General features: G+C 46.0%; 1 protein-coding gene across 10 annotated transcripts in view; it reads left to right on the top strand.

Moving 5' to 3' along the window:
- Positions 1 to 17,292, top strand: part of CADPS (calcium dependent secretion activator) — a 203,784-nt gene that overhangs the window by 171,203 nt on the left and 15,289 nt on the right. For 5 of the 10 annotated variants that reach the window (XM_058813143.1, XM_058813141.1, XM_058813145.1 and 2 more), the window contains 5 exons: positions 76 to 90; positions 1,405 to 1,479; positions 2,538 to 2,621; positions 7,640 to 7,672; positions 10,280 to 10,387. In XM_058813143.1, the coding sequence (XP_058669126.1) occupies positions 76 to 90; positions 1,405 to 1,479; positions 2,538 to 2,621; positions 7,640 to 7,672; positions 10,280 to 10,387 (315 nt within the window). The remainder of the gene's footprint in view (positions 1 to 75; positions 91 to 1,404; positions 1,480 to 2,537; positions 2,622 to 7,639; positions 7,673 to 10,279; positions 10,388 to 17,292) is intronic. The other 5 variants (XM_058813144.1, XM_058813147.1, XM_058813142.1 and 2 more) reach the window with 1 other exon arrangement.

The following is a 17,292-nucleotide window of genomic DNA, read 5'->3' as shown; positions in this document are numbered from 1 at the left end:
TTGTTTATCTTCATATGTTCTTTTTCCTGTCTTTTGCACTTTCCTCTTTATTTCTGTCCCCAATCATCTGAAAAGTTTGCAAAAGAGTGGGTAAGTGTGTCCTACTTTTATTTTCTTTTTCCCAAATTCCTATATTAATGTTACTGCCATAGAAAAAATCCCCAAACTGTAGAGCAGTTCAGAGTACCAGTCAGACACTGAGACCAGCAGCTAGCATTTGTAAAGCCCTCACAGTCTTCCTTCCCAAAGTCTGATTAGTATTTAAAGCAGATTTGTCTCTTTCAATGTGATTTGATGTTAACATTTTAAAACAATATTAATGCCAAGTGGTAATGAATATAGTGACTAGCACCAGTGCTTGAAATGTTTGACTGAAAAATCAAATGTTTTGTGTTGGAAAGCAGTCATAATCAGTATTTTCTCAGTCCATTGAAAATAAGAATATACTGTATGTTTTCACTAATTAAATCTTGTATTGGAAACAGGTCTTTTCTAAATTAGTAGAAGACTGTATTTTAGTACCTATTCTAGCCATATTGCAGCTGATTGCATCAGAGCTCCCAAGCTAAGCAAGGTTTGGCGTGTGCAGAAATTGGGTTGAAGACTCAGAAACGCTGGTGCTGCAGGCACAGCCCCTGGTCAGCCAGTGCTGAGCCACTGCCACGGGATCTGCCACTGCCCGGGGCTCAGGGCTGCACTGCCTGCTGCCTTTTGCATGGGACAAAAGGGCTCGTCGTGGTTTGTTGGGTGGTTTTTAAATCTATCTCACAGTACAAAACAGCAAAGCTTTGGAATGAGTGCTTAACTTGAGCCATGTGCCTGCTGAACCCGGGGTAACACAGGGAAGGTTGGGTGGGAAGGTTGCTGCACCATTCCCAGTGGTTGAGCCCACTGCAAGCTCTCCTGGAGCAGCACATCCCCCCCATTTCCATGCTGAGGGCTGGGTGGTTTGTGGTGCCCTTGGAAGGGGCTGCCTGCCCCTCCTGCAGCAGGTGTATCCCACTGTCTGCTGCAATCCATGTGCCAGGACAGGACAATGCCCACAGAAGTGGAGCAAAGGGATTCAGAATCTGTAGGAGCACGGGGTGCTGGTTCCCACAGGGATGGTGGAGGCTCCCCTCTGGCATCCACACATGGCTCCCAGAGCTGCGGGCACTCACAACAGGGCAGGGTTTGCCCATGCTTCAAAACTGATGCAGGATTCTCCTGAACTCAAGGCCTCTCCTACAAGTGTAAGTAGTCACTGGCCACTGCAGTGGGGCCCAGGGTAATAATAAGCTGCATAATTCTTTGATTTAATACTATTTATTGCGGCTTACCAAGGGAAGAGACTGACAAGCGTAGAGCTGTTGGCTGTGATCAATGCTAATATTTTCCTCCCCCTCTCCTTTTATTTTTCTTTAGCACCAGTACCATTCAAAAATAGATGAACTAATTGAGGAAACCGTCAAAGAAATGATAACACTCCTAGTGGCAAAGGTAACCCTCGGCTTCAGGTGAAGTGATTCACTGTTATTAATATGTGCGTTTCCATTAAAATGTGACACATTAGGATGTTGAATTGGCTTCTTGTTTCTCACAGGCAGGATCATACATCTCCCAGTCCTTTCATGGTGACTCTCTGTTGATAAGGAGCTGCATGAGATGTAGTACTCTGCTAGCAGGATTGCCATAGTGGGCCAGAAGTGGCTTAATGGAATGGGTGTTAGGTTAATGGGGTAACAGCCCATGGTCAGCATCACCCCACAGCACTGGGGTGGCTGCAGTCAGGGGGTGGCACTGCTAAATGCTGCTGCAGAGCCATTGGGGTGGCATGCAGAGGTGGTCACCACTCCTACGCACGAGGTTGTGTGGACAAAATAGCTCATCTTGTGCAAGATCACCATATGCTCTTCTAAGAAATTAATTTAGAGATGACAGTAGTGGGAAATACATTCCAAAATGTCAGGTTTAATTGTTTGGAAATTGTTTTTCATCGGAGTCAGCTTCTGTAGCTTAGCTGCCAGCATTCCCCTTGGGTGGTTGTGTAGGTCTGGTGTGCTGTGCTAACACGGAGGGGAATTGGTATGTAAGGAGAAAGATGGTGGGGTGTGTTTTCCTCTAGTTTCAAACTTTCTGAGAACAAGTCATCCCTATTATACAGTGGAGACCTTTAAACATAATCCGCCAACATATGCCAGTTCAATTCTTCTGCAAGAATACCCCGCTAGCTGCGTGCTTGCCACTGCATCCTGGGAGCAGGAGCCACAGCCTTCCCCAGCCAGAGAGGCTCTGCTGGATTCCCCACACACTGCCCCCTCCTCCTGTCCCTGCACCACCCAGGACACTCAGGGGTGATTCCCAGTCAGCAAGGGGTGCACCACAGCACCCAAAAGGAAGCACTCCTTTCTCCCCACTCCCTGCCCACTGTGCTCAGGGAGAGGTGGTCCATTCCTTTGGCAATGCTGATAGGTGCATGGGTTCCTTTGAAGGTGATGCAGATTTTTACACCCTTGTCCAACTATTAAAAATAATTGCAGTATCTTTTGTCTTTGTAGTTTGTCACCATTTTGGAAGGAGTCTTGGCCAAACTGTCTAGATATGATGAAGGGACTTTGTTTTCTTCATTCCTGTCATTTACTGTAAGTACAGACTATATTTCCTTTCTCTTTCCTTTTTTCTTTTTTTTCTGAGTTGCTCTCCCAGGACTAGATCAGCTACCTAATAATTCTTCCATTTTGTGGTGTTAGATCCCTGTAACTCCCACATGAATAGACAAAAAACCTGTATGCAGATATACAGTACATAAACATCCAGGATGCACTGAGAAAAGCCATCTCCATCCATCCTTCAGCTTGGTGAAGTTTATTCTGTAGAGGGTGCATATGAAGATGAAAAAAAGCATTGCACTTTACATACAATTAGCTTCATTGTCACTTCACATGGCAGGTGTGTTCCTCTCAGTCTTCTGGCTGTAACGGTGACCATTAAATAGTAAACAGCAAAATGTGTTTATAAAAAAGAACAAGGTAGCGGAAATGCCATGAGGTCACAAAGCACAAGGTGCCTCTAATGCCACATTTCTCCATAACACTGAGGAACCAATTCACAGCTCACCACATATTTCCTAGCAAGGTATAGGACTAGACCAATATCTGTGCAAAACTGGCCTCAGTATCCAGCAATGGTTTAACAATCAGAGCTGTATTCCAGAAAAGTGTTGTGACAGCTTCTTAGGATGAACACATGGCAGCTGATTTCCAAAGGTCTTCTGAAAATGCATGTGCCAGAAAGTTTACAGGAGTGTCTCTGTGCAAGGAGGACTTCACTTCTCTCAGCTCACAGACACTTGTGCACATGAATGCCTGTGGCTGGGCTGCTTGGAAAGTTGTGTTCACATTTCACACCCCGGTCCTTTTGCCTTCCTGTGCAGCCTCTCCTGCACTGACTTGTTCACAGAGACTGGGCAAGAGGCAGAAGGCACTGCTCTGCAAACTGGGAAGGCTTTCCAAAATCTCATTTTGGAGTTGTCTTAGTTCCTTGCAAATGTCTGCTGTTTGCTACTCTTGGGCCGTTTTGCTGAGTTTGAGGCAGTTTGTAGGATCCATCTGGAAATGGAGATGGATTTAGGAAGGCTTAACAGCAGAGGCAAGAAACTGCTCTTGGCAGCTTTGTATACACAGTCTGGCAGCTTATCTGAACCACCGTGGGGTTCAAACTAAGCATTCTGCCTTTTCAGGTGTGCTGGAGGCACTTTGTTCTTCAGAGAAGAGAGAAAGGGAGGGTGTTCCATTCACTGCCCCGCAGTGCAGCTCTTCTCCCTGGATAAACCCTGTGAGGTTACAGCCCCAGGGCTGTGCTCACCCGTGCTCGAGGGGATGCAGGGTATGGATACCTGGATACCTTCCCTCATTCCAGTGCTGTGGAGGGTGAGGAAATGCCTGTGTGCCAGCAGCAGAGGATGTGGAGGCGGCAGCTTTCCAGGCATCGGAAGCACCGGCATCAGCCCGTGTAGACAGTGTAGTGTGCAGCCCTTCCTTCCCCGTGAATCCAAGCTGTTCCTCGCTGGTGCTGCACTGCTCCCACCACATCCCACTGTTTACACTGCCGAGTGCTGCTCCCTTTGATTGCTGAGCAAAGCCCTGGCTGCACCTGGGCTCTGGGCACCTGTCGGGACCAGCACGTGGGTGCATAGGGTTTGGGCAGCCTCTCTGCTGCTCCTCGAACACTTACTGACAGTTAACTGCCCCGGCAGCAGCAAAACAGGCTGTCCCACTCCAACAGCCCCACAGCCTTCAAACGTGGTCCCAAAGCCTGGATTTCATGAGTTTTCAGTCAGGAAGGGATGTGTATCCAAATAGCTGCTGTGCGTGGTGTGTGCATGTCTCAGGAAAGTGTTGGTCCCTCGCCCACAGCAAGTGGGCCGGGTACACGACAGAAGAGCAGGATTGCTCCTTCCTGACAAAGGGATGTCTCTCGCTTTGGCCCCCATATTTGCTGGGAGCCACTGGGAGAGGAGGCTGAGGAGCAGCCCTGACCCCTTTGGCACTGGGCTTAGCAAGTCTCCTCTCCCTGCAGTAGTAATGTGACTTGCTGTGTTTAGTCTTTGCAGTGATAAATACAGAATCTCTCTCTCTTGTTACAGCATGCTTGCACCACCTCCCACGTTTTCCCTGTCTGAACAAATACAACAAAGTGTGATGGTCCAAGCCACTGAGCTCCAGAAAGCATTAGTCTCCCACCCCCTTCCACCAACTTCTTTCATCGCGTGTTTTCCAGGCTCTCTGCAAGTGACATGTACTCGGGGGTCTTGTGACAGACAGTTTTATCACCTAGTAGGATATCCTCATTTCCAATTCTTGCCTCGAAATTCAAGATAAAATTAATGCATCTGTTGTCCTAATAAATTCTCACTAGCCACTTCTCCTTGCAGAGCACTTTGAGAGGAAAACACCCTTCTAAATTTGGCCAGACTTTTTTTTTTTTTCTGTTTGTTGCTACATTTGAGTGCATCTTGGCGGCAGCAGCCCAGGCCCTGGCTGGGTGTCTGCATGTGCAGATCCACTGACTCACAGGAATGCCAGCTGCTAAAATTCCCTGTAATCTGGATGGCCTCTGTAGGCAGAGCTTTACACCTGTGGTAATTATAACCAAAGATTCCATGCTACCCAAGGGAGACAGAAGTAAAAGATCTTATTTTTGTTCTGCGCAAAATTTGTATGGTAAACTGAGATGTTTCATGGCAAAGTCACATACTTTGTGAAAAACGGCAGCCTAGCAAAAATCACACAACATCCGGCAGTTTGGAAATTTCACTAAATGTAGCCAAATCTGACTTTAAAGAAAAACAAGTAATTATTCTGATTAAAGGAGAGTGGGCAGGAGAAGCAGCTCAGTTTTTTTGTGGGTGGAGGGAGGAGATCGCAGGAAGCTGAGTTATTCTTGTTGCCTCTTGGCTTTGGAGAAGGTAGTTTGAAAGTGGCGCTAAGCTGGACCCAAGAGTGCTAAATCCACACTCAGCAGGCAGGTTTGCTTCTGCCTGGCTTCGTGCTCCATGTGATATTTGAAGGTACAGGTGTAGCCCTGAGGAAGGACCCCAGCTTGAGTTCTGCAGGCTGTTGAGCCACATCGTTTTCCAGGCTTTCCTCCTGGTTGTTGGGCTTTGCTGCTCAGAAAAAATGTTGGTTTGGTGCTCTCATGGGCACCCTGCCTGCGTGGGTGTGCCATGGCTGCCTGCTCTCCTGGAGCTGCGTCCACTGGATGGGCTCCAGCTGCCTTCACACACAGGGGCTGAGGCTCCTCCGCTCCCATTCCTCAGCAGCAAGGGGTAGCACTTCACCACCTCCCCAGAAAGTTGTGAGGATAAATGCAGGGACAGGGCAAGGTGTCCAGCCAGCCGGCTGGAAACAGGAATACCTGGAGACAACACAAGTGTTTGCTCTGGTGCTGGTTTTGCTGTCTCCTTCGTACACTCATGTGCTGGGACGCGCCCCGTCCCCCTGCAGCCTCTCTGGCAGGCAGAGCTGGGGTCACACTGCAGCAGCAGGCGCTCGGTGCCCTCCTCCTGCCCTTCCCTCTGTTCTTGCTCCCCGGCTCGGCAGCCTGGGCGCTGCCAATGCTCGCCGCGTTCACCTCGGCAATTACCACCAGTCTGGTCTTTTGTATCGCCTCATTGTGCTTAATTATGCACCCCCCACACACACCATATGAGTGCTTCCACCCACTCTCACATTCTGTCTCACACATACATTCATTCTCTCATTCGGGACACATAATTTATTCATCCCAAGATGCAACTGTGTGCGTGTTATATTTAGGCTGTTTTAATGGTAGCTTTAGAAATATTTAAAAGCAGGTGAGCTTTTACACCCAAACAAAGATGGCCGGCAACGCTTACCCTAATTAAAAGCAGAAGCGTTGTGGAAAATCCCAGCCATCCTCTTTCTAGACACTGTGCCTTATGCTACAGTGGGAAAAAGGTCTCTGCGGCCAGCTGGGCACTGCTCAGTTGGAAGAGTTGGCCCTGACGTCAGGGGCCACCCCGCCTCCCGCGCCAGGCAACGTGCACCCTGCTGCATGGAAAATCACTACAAAGTCAGTGCGGGCTCTTGCAGATCACACCAGCTTGTGATGACACCATAGAGTGCAGTGTCCATCTCTCATACCTTCTCTCCAACAGTGTCTTCTCAGAAAGGAGGAAAATCAGGGGGAAATGAGGTAGCTGTTCAGTCTGGGAAGCAGAAAAGCTTCAGAGCACTTCTGCGTAGCATGGCATGAGCACACTGCCCCAACATGGTCTGCAAGCTCTTGCCAGCATCAGGACCAGCAACAAGAGAGAAAATAATAATTTTTGTTTTGAACTCATTGATGTGGGGGAGGAACAAGTGAGTGCAGGAGAGGCTGCAGGTGAAGGCAACAAGGATGAATTTTAAAACGTGAACACATCTTTCCAACCAGCCCAGCCACAGGCGTTTCATGTGCAAAACTTCTCAGAAAACCTTCAGGCCAGCAAACCATCACAGGATGGGTTGGAAGGTACCTTAAAAATCATCTTGTTCCAACCCTTCTGCCACAGGCAAGGACACCTTCCACTATCCATATTACTCAAAGTCTTATCCAGCCTGGTCTTGACAATGTCCCAGGAGGGAAGCACACTGTGGGCAGGACAATGGGAAGGGAGCAAAATTAGGGTCCTTTCTTGTGTCTAGGTTGGTGCAGGCCCCTGCCAGCCTCACCATGCCATCATGACCCCACTCCAGGGAAGCTGGCATTGCTCCTGGGATACAGCTCCCAGCAGGAGAGACATGCAGAGCCTTGGGAGACACGTGGCATCAGGTGGAGAGCGAGGCCTCCAAAGAAAATAACGATGTCTTCTTACGAACCCCGTCTTCCCCCGCTCGCTGAAGTAGAAGCACAACTCCCACACTATCATCTGCTGCTATTAGAGCTTTAGCAGCAGTAAAGTTACCTCTCCAAAAAAAAACAACAACAAAAATACCACCGTTTGAGACAGGAAAGTGAGTTTCATCACCCTTGTCAACCTACTCAGCGTTATGTTGTCCCAAGTCTTGGCTGGAGATGGTCTTAGAGAGTTTGAAGAAAAAAACAGAGACCTGAAAAGGTACTGGTGGTGTTAACTCTCTTCTTGTTCCTTTTACAGGTGAAGGCTGCTTCCAAATACGTGGATGTACCCGTAAGCACAATTTAAACAACTTCTGTCATAGTAATTTGCATCGCGCTTTGGTTTATGGCATGTGTAGCAACCCACATTATGCATTAACAGCCAAGATTGAGCCATGGGCCTTCATACTTCTAACATTTGAACTGGAAAGGATATCTCCATTATGTTAATAATGAGCAGTTACCCTCTTATGGAGACCTAAGAGGCTGTTTAGGCAACAATTTGCAGATGGTGTCAAAAAGGTACCATATTTATGCAATTGGCTTGAATCACATTTGAAAAAAAAAAAAAAAAAATGGGAGCAGTGCATTCTGTTGATTCTTCATTTGGACTTGTACAAATACAGTATAATTTCCAAACAAAAAGTCCAGACATGTTAGAACTGAGCCAACACACATCTAACACATTAGCTAATCTATTTTATTTTTGTTCTTCTAATTGTTGGTTTATTTTACTCTTTTGGAAAATGACTTTTTTATTACTTTGGGGAAATGGTGATGAGCTACCAACATGTGTTTGGGAAATTGTTAATGAAAATAATTTTTTCCATTTTTCTGTAATTGGTATAGGGAAACTGTACATCGTCTCCTCTAATTAGACCTTGATTCATAAGGAAAAGAGCCCTTAATGTTCTTAGACAGAGCACTTAACTTGCCAGAAATTTACATTTAAATTAAGTTGAAGTGTAATATATGAATGTTGGCTGGAATAAGGGGTTACTGTAACATTTACAGGCAGAAAGATCCCGAGCAACTGCAAATGCAGAAAAATAGATCTTAATATACAACACCAGTTCCTGCACCCAGTTAGAGGGCCGTGGAAACCAAGAGTAACTCAGTTGAGTCTGATGATATGTGTGTATAATGTGTGTATATTTAATGCAGGTGTATTGTTCTGCATGTTCTCATATGGCAATGTGATAAATTTATCAGACATCTTGGACCACATCATCTGCATTTGGTTTTTTTCAGCCCTTTGGCCCAACCTAAATGTTGCCTACAAAATTATCATATCTTGAGCCTAGCATGGAAAAGACAAACTCTTGAACATTAAGAGGTGTTGCTTGGTTTAAAATACCCCAATGCAGATCTTGGCATCCTGTTCTCTTGGAGTAATAAAAGCAAGATTTTGAGAGCCTTGGGAAGAAGAACTCAGAATTTATTTCTTGCCCTGAAAATGTGGAGACCCTTCAGATGAAATGTCCTAGTTGTTTTAGTGCATCTTAAATATTTAGCCATCAGAAATTTGAACACTGAACAGTTATTTTAAGTAACTTCTAGGGCAAAGCATGGCCTTCTCTGAGGCCTCTATGTTCTGAAAGTAAAGCATCTCCAGGGAAGTAGTCTTGGTAAAATGCTGTGTAACCCTTTCAAGCTTTTCCAAAGGCTTTGTACCTTGGACAGCCTTGGGAGATCTGCAGCAGGGTCTGCTCCTCTCATCAAAGCCAGACAGATGCTCCAGTTCTTTGTGTAAATCAGATCAGAAATCTTTCACCTGGGTTAGTTTTCAGTTGTTTCCCCACCTGCCCCTGGAAATGAAACCATATTACAGAGGCTTCCTTGACAGCCTCAACATTTTTAATGAACTGAACCACCAGCCCCACACAGCCCCCAGACCCGTGCAGAGGCCACCCCATGGTCTGTGAGCCACTGCCTTTCCAGGGGAAGGAGAAAGAAAAACCTGTTCAACTGGAGGACAGAGGGGAAATCCTGATGTTGAACAGAAACCCACCACTTAAATTTAATTCTGCAAATGTTAGTTAAATCTAATTCTGTAATTCTGTTGCAATTGTCTTGGTACAAACCAATCCATCTACTCCTGCCTTGGAAGGGGCACGATCAGCAGACTGAAAATTGCTTGAAAGTGTAACACTTGACTACTGCCACGTTTGTGTTGTCCTCATTGTTTTTCAAATTAATACCTTGTCATTGTTGCAGTAGGTGTTAAGAAATGTCACTGCCTTCCCAAGGGCCAAGCACTGGCCCTTTGCTTGATAATTGTTTGCTTTGTATTAAAAAACTCCCTTCCTACTGCTTTCCAAACTGTCCTCATTTTCACCCTGGAAATTACATGGATGTGTTAACTAACTTCAATTTACAGCGGCTGACAATCGTATCTTGCAGAGAAATGATACTCTGTGATCTGAGGTAAATCACAGTAATGGAAACTAATGACACTAGTTATTAACAAACTTACAATGTGCCACACAAATTTAAGGTTTTGTGGCAGCTCTTGTAATGACTCGTGTTACCATATTTTAATGGGTTTCATTTGAGGTAAGTTTGAATCCAATATATCAAGCAATATGAACTCAAACAAGATTTTTTTTAAAGTATTTTACATCCAGCTGCTTCAGTTCCTGTTTGATTTAAAGCAATGCTGTTATCCCCAAAATCTTGCATGCTTGTAGGTTACTCTTTAAAAATCAGTTAAATTCTTCAGAGAGCTGTAGCAATGTGGCATCAGGTAAGTGTTCATCAGGTAAGGAAAGGGTGAACTGCAGGAGGACAGCAGGAGATGGAGGAGAAGGAAAAGCAGTGATGAGGCTGCACAGAGAAGCTGCCCCCTGCATCACTATTCATGTTTTTCTCTCTCTCTCTTCTTCTCTCCTCCATGCAGAAGCCAGGAATGGATGTTGCTGATGCCTATGTGACATTTGTCCGCCACTCTCAGGATGTCCTGCGTGATAAGGTCAATGAGGAGATGTATATAGAAAGGTTATTTGATGTAAGTAAATGCCCTCTCCTCCTTGGACACCAAGCAGGAGAGACCCAAAATGTGACAAAATAAGACAGGAGGATAAGTCACATTTTGAGAAAATTTATTGGTTACAGCTTTAAAAATAAATCTTTCCCTTCTTTCTGACTAAGGCTCGTATCTGCTCTCTGCCTGCTTTAAATCTCTACTCTAGTCTACTGTGTCTTAGTCTTTGTGTGGATTTTAAAAACCAGTATCTTCTAAGAGAGCTCTTTAATATGTGTAAATTTCTCTGTATCAGAACATCTCAGTCATAGCTCTCACTGTTCAAATTTGAGCCAGGTTTTTGGCAGATGTGTTTGCTAAGGACCAACTCTTCTGCATGTTTTGCATTGTTTCATTGACAAGCACTCCAAATCTGACAGCAAATTTAACATATTAAACTTTAATTTTAAAAGCTAATCAAAACAGCTGATTATGAATGGGCTTTGGTATAAAGGAGGACCATGTTGTGGTGTTTGCCACCAAAGGTAAATTTGAGACATGGTCTCCTTGATGAAGATGGCTGGTAGGAACTGACCCAGATGTTCATAGCTAATTTTCAGTTGGACAAGATCAGTTTGTTGGACTGTGAGAGAACAGTGACCTGTGATGCCTGAGTTTTTTAGGTTTGGATGCATGTCAAAAGTATCTCTGTTTCTGTTGCTCTTGTTTTGTTACAGCCTTTCTGTCCTTGTAGCTGTTCTATAGCAAAGGTTTTCTGTTGATGACCAGACTGCAGCATTACTGTTTCAGTCTCTCTAGGATATTTGTCCGTACCTCAATTTCTGTTTGATGCAGCTTCTTTCCCTACTCTCCTTCCTTCCATCCCTCAGCAGTGCCATGTCTCAGTCTCCTGGCTCTGGAACTCTAACAGCCTTCTGTGCTTTCTTTACTCACTCTTTTGCTTCCTCAGTGTGCAGGGAAATCTGCTTTTTCCCCAGCCAACCTCTTCCTTCACTCGATACTTCTCTTTCTGCACATTACCTGTCCCTCAGAAACCTCTTCTTCCTTTACAATTCCCACTCTCTCTTTTCCCCATAATGTACCAGATTAAAATGGAACTTATCTCTCATGTCAAATGTTTTATCACATTATATCAAGTGGCATGAATTAAGAGTCAAATAATCTTGCTGTGTACATCTACTAGCATGACCCACATCCACTGAGAATGCCTCATTCATGCACAGAGCACAGCAGTGCCTCCCCGGGCTCGGCTCTGGGGAGAGTTTGCAGCGTGAGCACCAGACAGCAAATCACCCATCAAGCAGGCATGGGGAGAAAAAACAAAACATGAAACAAAAGACTGTCGCTTCCATCTGCAGCGGGCCTGCGAGTGCATTGCTCGTTTGTGTTGAAATTTATTCCACGAGCAGTTAAATTTCCAGAGCTCATCTGGACTGTTCTTTTCAATGCCCACACTGCCTTTTCCCTCATCCTTTCCCTATGATTCACAGTTGGTGTGTTTGTACCGATTTGGGCCATTATTTCCAATTTTCAAAAGGCTGTAATTAACACAAATATTGATTTCAGTTTGATCCACTCATACTTGGTTTTACCAAGCCATATTTTAAACAAATTAACAGTTGACATGAACTAAAAAGCAAAAGAGCAGCTACCTTGGTGGAAAGCAAAAAATGCAAAACCCTTCTTTCCCTCCCTGCCTTCCTCAAGTCTCCCTGATCCATGCGGAATTAAATAATCAAAGATGGGGTTTCTCCATTGCTCTGCCTGTTTTGAGTTACACTGGCTGCAGGTGGGAATTGCAGCATGTGGGAGCTGTTCCCATTCCTGTTCCCATCCCAGTGGGACGGAGTTGGGATCTGATGCTACTGGCATGTTTGCATGTGTCTCATGTGTGTGAGTGTGTGCCCATGAGCAGGGCAAGCTGTGGGGTGGTTGCTTTGCAAGGAGGGAACGGATTGTGCCAAGCCCTTGTCACCCAAAACTTGGAATTATGTTTTGAGCAGCCATGTATTGTCTCTGCCAGGTTGCAGCTGAAGGAGCTGGCTCCATGGTCAGCTCCCATCATGGCTCAGGTGCTCCTGGTGGATCAGCACCAGCACAGGGTTTACATGGGGGTCACCAGACCCCATTTAAGTTAGTGCTGTGTTCACCCATGTTTGGGTAAAGGCAGAAACAAGTGCTTAACTCTATTATTGACCTCAGAAAGAGCCCTGCAGCCTTTTGCCCCTCTCACCCAACCCAGTAAAGCAGCATGGTCATGGGGTCTTTAAGCTCCTTTGGTCTTATTTTCCAAGGACATTTTAGGTACTAACTACCTCTTTAATAAGAAAGAGAAGAGGAATAATCAAAAATGGTATTTATGATGCTAAGTTAGAATTGGACCTCAATTTGTTCCTTCTTCCCCCAGCATCACCGAGGAGCAATCCTCTTAGCTGCAGTTTGTCTAGGCAATGAGATTATTAACACTTTCACAGCCAGGTCCTCAGCTGGTTTAGTGCAGCAGTGCTGGCCTGCCCCAGCCAAATCTCAGTCCAGTTTAGGCTGTTGCATGACAATAGGGGCAGCAGTGGCAGCAAACAGCTTAAACCTGCCTGCAGGCAAGTCCTGTGCACCCAGTGGGGTCCCAGTAAAGACACTCACAGTGTGGGCTACATCCCCTTTCTGCACAGCCCTGGGCAGGGCAGGAGCAGAGGTGCACAGTGCAAGGTTGTCTATTGCACGTTTGGTGGGGTTTGAACTTCCCACACTTCTATGCAATCCTGCCCTGTGTTCCCATTTATTCCCCATTTGTTTCCTCCCTGGAAAAGAGGCTGCAGAGTGTGTTAGGCCATGTCCCCAGAGATGCTGGGTTAATATGTCTTTCCTTGGTATTTGCCATGATTTCTTAGCTCAGAAACCATTTCTCTTCCCCTGCATCGCCTGACTTGCTCATGCCTGCAGAACAGGGCTCTGCTCTTTGGGAGATACTGGTGTTTGTGGCAGATTATTGTTATATTTTTGTGTGGTCTCTGAGTTAATCCTCTTAATTCTGCAAATTAGTCAGGATGGGTTTTCCCCCCTCCCTGAAATAGAGTCATCTTAATTTTAAAAATCTGTATTCTTGGGATCATTGAATGAACAGATTGATCGTGGAGTTCTGCTGGTAATCAAAACCTAACTAGCTTTTTGGCAGTGCTGTTTACTGCAGAGTAACATGACTTATTTACTTGGCCTGGTTCACTAATTTGATAACATTTAAAGCTAAAACACTGTAATAAGGCCTGTTGGTAGAGAGCAGTGGTAACAGAGGAGTTTCAGAATAGCATCATAGCATTCTCTCCCTGCGCTCCTATGCCTGGCTGGGTGCTTTGGGATTGAAACCCTATGGTACTTTGCACACAATGCAGAAGGATCACAAACTATGTGTGGTGCCTGACAGGAATGAAATTTTATCACTTTTTGCCCAGAGAGGGGAGCAGAGTTGACATACAGAATGGAACTTTTTATAGGAACAATGAGGCAGAAGCAGGTGGGTGTATCTTAAACATGGGAAAATATCTTAAACAGAGTGATCTTGAGTCTTTAGACCAATCCTGCAAAATTCAGGTCCTCTTTGTCTTAGGTCACTCAGAACTTCATGAGATCAGAGTTTATACATCTGTCATTTTGTCTGAAGGCAGTGGGAGTTTTACTTGTGAGGGTTGTGCCCTTTGACAGAAGTTATTTCTAGATCCATGCATGTGTGTATATCTTTACAAACACCCTTGGGTACTCACAGTATAGGTTTCAACCCGTCGCAACATATGTGATCCAGAAAGTCTATGATTGACTGGTAGATAGTGTGAATGCCAACCTTCCTTCCACATAAATTGGTAAACACTAATGTAAAACATAGGGTGACTATTTCCTCCCCAGCCACAGTGAGTAGCACATACACAAAAGGCTACTGAGCTCTGGGTGAGCTCCCCGAGATCCTGCGAATTCCAGCATCCCGATGCAGTCCCTGAATAGCGCAGATGGCATTTTTCTCTCTGATGATTAATTCAATATCTTACCCAAAAAAACAAAAACATGCTTTTGATATGAGGGATCAAAACACCAAGAGAAGCTCCTAAGATTGAGAGGACCTAAAAAAAAAATTAATTTATTTTTTTCCTCCTTGTACTTCTTGAAGACACCAGCCTGAGTAGAAGATAAGGATTAAAACAGATGTGCTTAGTGCTAGTTCATCTGCTTAAATCTAGCAGTCTCTGAGATCAGTGATTAAAAAGCCATCTCTAACTTTGATGAAATCCACTGCAATGGTAATTCTGTGTCTCTGATCACTGTCTTATGGGCCTCATGTCTGCCTAAACCGGACATAAAAAACATTTCACTGGAGATGATACATGGATTATATGGGTCAATTATACACTTAATCTGCCTTCTGGAGATTAAGGGTGCATGGATTGACCCTGCGTATTTGGCTTGTCCTTGGCAGTTATCAGATCAGGAAGGTTGCCTTTACCAAAAAGTCTGGTAAGAACTTAATCACGCAGTGATACTGCCCGCCGAGGTGGCAGCAGCCAGGGTGCTGCGTGCAGGAGCAGTTTCACCACTTCCCTGGCACTGAGAGCCTTCAGCTCCTCACTCTGTGTCACAGCCGGGACAGCAGACGGAGAACACGCTCCGGAAACGAGGGATGAGCCTGTTCTCCTCTGCAAGGCAGAAACAGCTCCTGGTCTTGATGGCAGGGTGGGATTAGCGGGGTCTGGCAGGTTTAGTGGGGAGACCAGGGTTTGCTCTGCTCTCAGCTGTCCTCAGTGCAGGGGAACAGTCACTCCAGGTCCTCTCATCAGCTAGAGCAGCCAGCGTCTCCTTCCCACCACCTTCAGGGAGGCAAAAGCCCCTGGCTGAGGCTCCAGCATCCTGTCCTGTCCTTCAGGCTCAGCTGAGTTTGCCTTTTAGTAAACCCCAGTGACATGATGTTGCATCTGGTGGATTCTGATGGATTTGGGATTTCTTCCCTCATGTCAGGAGCCCAGCAGGAGTCCTGGGGACGGTGCAGGACAGTTCTCATGTTTCCAAAGCAGGCTGCCCTTGCTGGTATCTGACTTCTAAATATCAGAGATAAGAAGGATGCAGGACACTGTGTGAGTCTCAAGAATTCAGCAGAATCCTTATACACACTTCCAGGAGCCTGAGTAAGCGTTTGTCACTGGAGGATCCACAGGCAGCTCAGCATATGTTTCAGTACCTACACGTTAGAGCCTGATAGCACACCTGAGTATACTGAAAAAATTCAAAACAGCTAGATCAGTTAATTCAGCAAGTCCTCTGCAGACACTGAGGAATTAGCTTATCCTTAAAATCAAAGCTTTTGCCCTTAGCAGGGTTACTCACTTGAATTTTGGCAGCTCCTTCAAGGCATGCTTGCAGGATCGTGGCATTTCTTGCTAGACCGTAAGCCTTGCATGGCACAATCAAATGCCAAAACAGAGCCCTTCCCATCCTCCCCTCTCCTTCCCCTCTCCAATCTCAAAAGCCTGGTTGTGAGTCAGTGGAGCCACTCACTGTGAGTTAGAATTACTCACAGGAGGCCGGGTTGCAGGATCAGGGGAAGAGCGGATATCAGGCTGCGCGCTGGGCTCCCATCTCGGAGCTGCCTGTAGCCACACTCACCACTTTCTCTTAGACAGACAACAACCTGTTTCCCTCCCACGCAGCTAGACTGCTCATTAGGGCACTAACTCTCTCCCACTCCCATCCTGATATGGCCTCCATGGAGCTATTTCTTCTGCCTTGTTTTTTGCTTTTTTTTCCCCCCTCTCTCCCCTTCCAGAGGGAGTTGTGAAACAAAGACAATTAGGCACATTGATCTCAAGGGAGCACAGCTTCCTTTTCCCTCTCTGTGCATCTTTGGAGGAGCCAAAGCCTTGCAGCTTTTGCTGCCTTTTGCTGGCTTGGCAAAGCTCAGACCTGGACCTAGAGTTGATCTCACTGCAGGACTTTTGCTGGGAAAAAGCATAAAATTGTAGTGGTAGCTGTCAGTATATCTTCTAGGGGGTAAATTCTCTTTGCCTAGAGGAGGCATAGAGTGCACTGTCCTTCTGCAGCCTCTTTTCCTCCCCATGTGCCCTCTTGGAGTCACAGGGGAGTGGGGAGAAGAGCTTAGCACTGACACCACTCCTGAGAGGCAGCCCTTGTCCTCTGATATTCCCCTCTGTTAGCTTCACACAGCCCAGGCATGCACTGGGCACATGGCCTCCGGGCTCCCCCTCAGCAAGGCTTCTTTCCTGAAGTGCTCATTTAAGTAGGCTCCATTTAATTTATTTTAGGGAGAGTCTTAATAAAATAAATCCTAGATCTGTCACTGGATTTTACATGCTTGAAAGGGGTTTTTTCCCCTCCTAAATGTCTTTATCAGAACAGCTTTTCGTGTTCCAGTAGACATTTGGTTGAAGACAGTTAATTTGATTTCTTTTCCAGAGGAGATTTTCCATTAATCATTCTAAGAAGGCAGACTGATTGCTCCGTTACGTTAAGGTCAGCATAGGCTTGCTAACATCATCTGCACCGTGCTTTTGAGCGTCAGAGATTTGTGTTTTGGGGCTGGCACTGAGTGAAAGATCATTTATAGATGTGAGTAGCCACGGTTTTGGGGAAGCAGGACCATGGAATTCTCCATCCAGAGAGAGCCTTTTCCTGAGCAGCCTCTGGCCAGGAGCTCTCTGTTTAAAACTGCGGATGAGTTACGCGGTGCTCTCTGCCTTCCAGCCAAGTTTAAGAGGCTGTATTGGAGCTCCCATCCTGTGGGCAATCAGGGAGGAGAGCTGGAGGTGTCCGTGTCCCAGCCGTGTGCTGGAGGTGGCTGTGTCCCAGCCGGGTGCAGGAGGTGTCCATGTCCCAGCCGTGTGCTGGAGGTGGCTGTGTCCCAGCCGTGTGCTGGAGGTGTCTGTGTCCCAGCTGTG

This window comes from Ammospiza caudacuta, chromosome 12 (genome assembly GCF_027887145.1).
Source record: "Ammospiza caudacuta isolate bAmmCau1 chromosome 12, bAmmCau1.pri, whole genome shotgun sequence".
Taxonomy (NCBI): Eukaryota; Metazoa; Chordata; class Aves; order Passeriformes; family Passerellidae; genus Ammospiza; species Ammospiza caudacuta.
Note: the sequence above shows the minus strand (reverse complement) of the source record. Positions and strands in the feature narration are given on the sequence as shown.